Below are 2,364 nucleotides of genomic sequence, written 5' to 3'. Positions count from 1 at the left end.
ATGATAATTTAAAAATAAAATAAAATAAGTAAGTAGGAAAAAACAACCTATAATCAATATAATCATTTCCCTTACTTTAACATTTATAAAAACATCTAATATAATTATATCAATTGAAAATCAACTTAATTATTATTATCATCTAAAATATATGACATTATAATTTAAAAATAAAATAAAAGAATTAATTATGAAAAACAACATATAATCAATATAATCATTTAATCATTTCCCTTACTTTAACATTTGTAAAAACATCAATAATTATTTATTAAATCACTTAAGATCACGTAAATATATCCAAATTGTTGCATATACCCCTTAAGATATCCAAAATAGCATTACTCATTTACAAAATAGAAGTAAAACGCGTTTGGCTTTTACAGAATAGGTCTTCCTTTTTATAGGATAGCACTTCTTGCAACCATGCACGCGATGGTATTATAAATATGATACTACAATCAACATGATTATAATACTCTTATTATAGATATGATAAGCAGGGATGGATTCGGATTTTATGTTCTCATCAAGGGCAGAATATAATGTTGTAATTAGCACCAGAAGCGCAAGCGGGGAATTTACTGCCATCACTGGGATATAGGTAGGCATCCGGGCACTGGTCCATTTTGCAACTCAGTGCTTTGCAGCTACCGTCGGACGGAGTTAGGGAGAGAGGGACATTGAAACCATCAATTACAGAGAGGTCATAGAAATCATGATTGTTGCTCCCATTCAGAGTATATTCAACCAGCGTTGTGGGAGGCTGTCCCGAGAGTGTACAGCTGAGCACGCCGCCGCAGTCACCAGTGGTGCAGTTTCCTTTACCAGAGGCATCGAAGGAGCATCCCGTACGTCCCCAAAATCTGCAAACGCTTGTTCCAGCGGGCACGTCAACACTCCATGATTGGCCCTGCCCCAGCGCTTGACCGCCGCCTACGGGAATCCCTGCGGCCCATACCGTGTATGAACACTGGTTCTGGATCACAAACGTCGCACCCGTAGCTCCTGCACTTACCAAAGCAATCAAATATTTCTTTATGATATACGATGCATAAAATACGATGCAATGCAGTCAAGGGATTCCTGTAACCTTACCTTGAAGACAGACGTTAAACATTAACGTTAGCATTGCTGTAACATAAATCGAAACTGCTACTGTTCTGGCCGCCATTGCAACGTCCACCAGCTTATTTCATTGATGAGGTTCTATATATAGACCGCACGAAATGAGGTTCTTATTTCATTGGTCTTAGCGTGGCGTATACGGCACGAAATTCTTATGAAGGCATCGTATAAGAAGGCGCGCTAATCGCTCCTCGACATGCGGGTCACGACCCCCTTACCCGTATTGTTCCAGATGTTCCGGGTCGTCTTAAACTAGCGATCACGAATTTCCCAAGAAATGCTTATCCAGACGGACGGAGTGGAAAGATTTACTAAGAAAAAGGAGAAGCTATAAAGTGTGACATACAATAAGCGCCGGCAGTAGATACAAAATAAAGCAGCGTGGAAAATTTGCGAAGAAAAAACAAGAAACAGAGAGCGTGAGGAAATTCCCTGGAGAAGAAGCAAAGATCAGATGCCATTGGATTCTGAGTTTAGCACCGGTCATATTTATTTGAGCATTTTATGAATGTTTCCCTATAAGGTTAGCGAGATTAATTAATTTTTTTTTCATCCATTCTAAAATATTCTTTAAAGTGGAAAAATTTACGGATGGAGTGTATGACTGCCTATCAAGATTGACTGACGGCTTGAATTCTCATTTAATGATTCACAAAGAATACAATGTTGCACAGTTCCGCAGGACTTGTTACAACGGATGGGTCTTCGCTTCGTAGATCCCAATTATTCCTTTTTTTTGCTTTTCTTTTTGTGTGAAAAGATTAATTTATTTCTATGGTATATATATATATGAAATTGATATCCTCACAAATTAATTAAAATAGATTCTGAAATGTTTTATTTAAATCTCTGGTTGAAATTATTTTTAAAAGTATAAGATTTAAACATCTAATTCACACAATTTTTTTACTTCTAATCATTCTACAACATATTTATCTTTTTTTAATTATATTATATTTTATTTTTCCATTTAGAACATTTTTTTTTATTCTTGAGGGGCATAGATGGACTTGAAAACTTACACATTCCCTCATACTTGAGCCTCTCTGCTCAATAAACTTAATAAGTCAAAGGAACTTCCCTCAAGTCGTGTGGTTGCCCTTGTTGCATTTATGAAATAGTTATATGAAGTTACAAATTGTGCAGAGTGGAGTATACTCATTACCATTAAAAATATATATTATAAACACCAAGGAATAATAATCCCAACAAACTAATATTATAAACCCAAGCAAT

The 2,364-nt window shown here is 35.7% G+C and overlaps 1 protein-coding gene across 1 annotated transcript; it reads right to left on the bottom strand.

Moving 5' to 3' along the window:
• Positions 1-315: 315 nt before the first annotated feature.
• Positions 316-1,230, bottom strand: LOC149204239 (thaumatin-like protein). The gene is made up of 2 exons (XM_089393248.1): positions 1,099-1,230; positions 316-1,008 (listed from the first exon to the last, which is right to left on the bottom strand). The coding sequence occupies exons 1-2, from the start codon at positions 1,172-1,174 to the stop codon at positions 530-532; spliced, it is 555 nt and encodes a 184-aa protein (XP_089249374.1). The 5' UTR covers positions 1,175-1,230; the 3' UTR covers positions 316-529.
• Positions 1,231-2,364: the final 1,134 nt, after the last annotated feature.

Source organism: Pinus tabuliformis, chromosome 1_2, assembly GCF_031772625.1.
Source record: "Pinus tabuliformis cultivar Carrire ecotype Pingquan chromosome 1_2, CPIR1, whole genome shotgun sequence".
Lineage (NCBI taxonomy): Eukaryota > Viridiplantae > Streptophyta > Pinopsida > Pinales > Pinaceae > Pinus > Pinus tabuliformis.
This window is presented reverse-complemented; position numbering and strand designations above follow the sequence as displayed.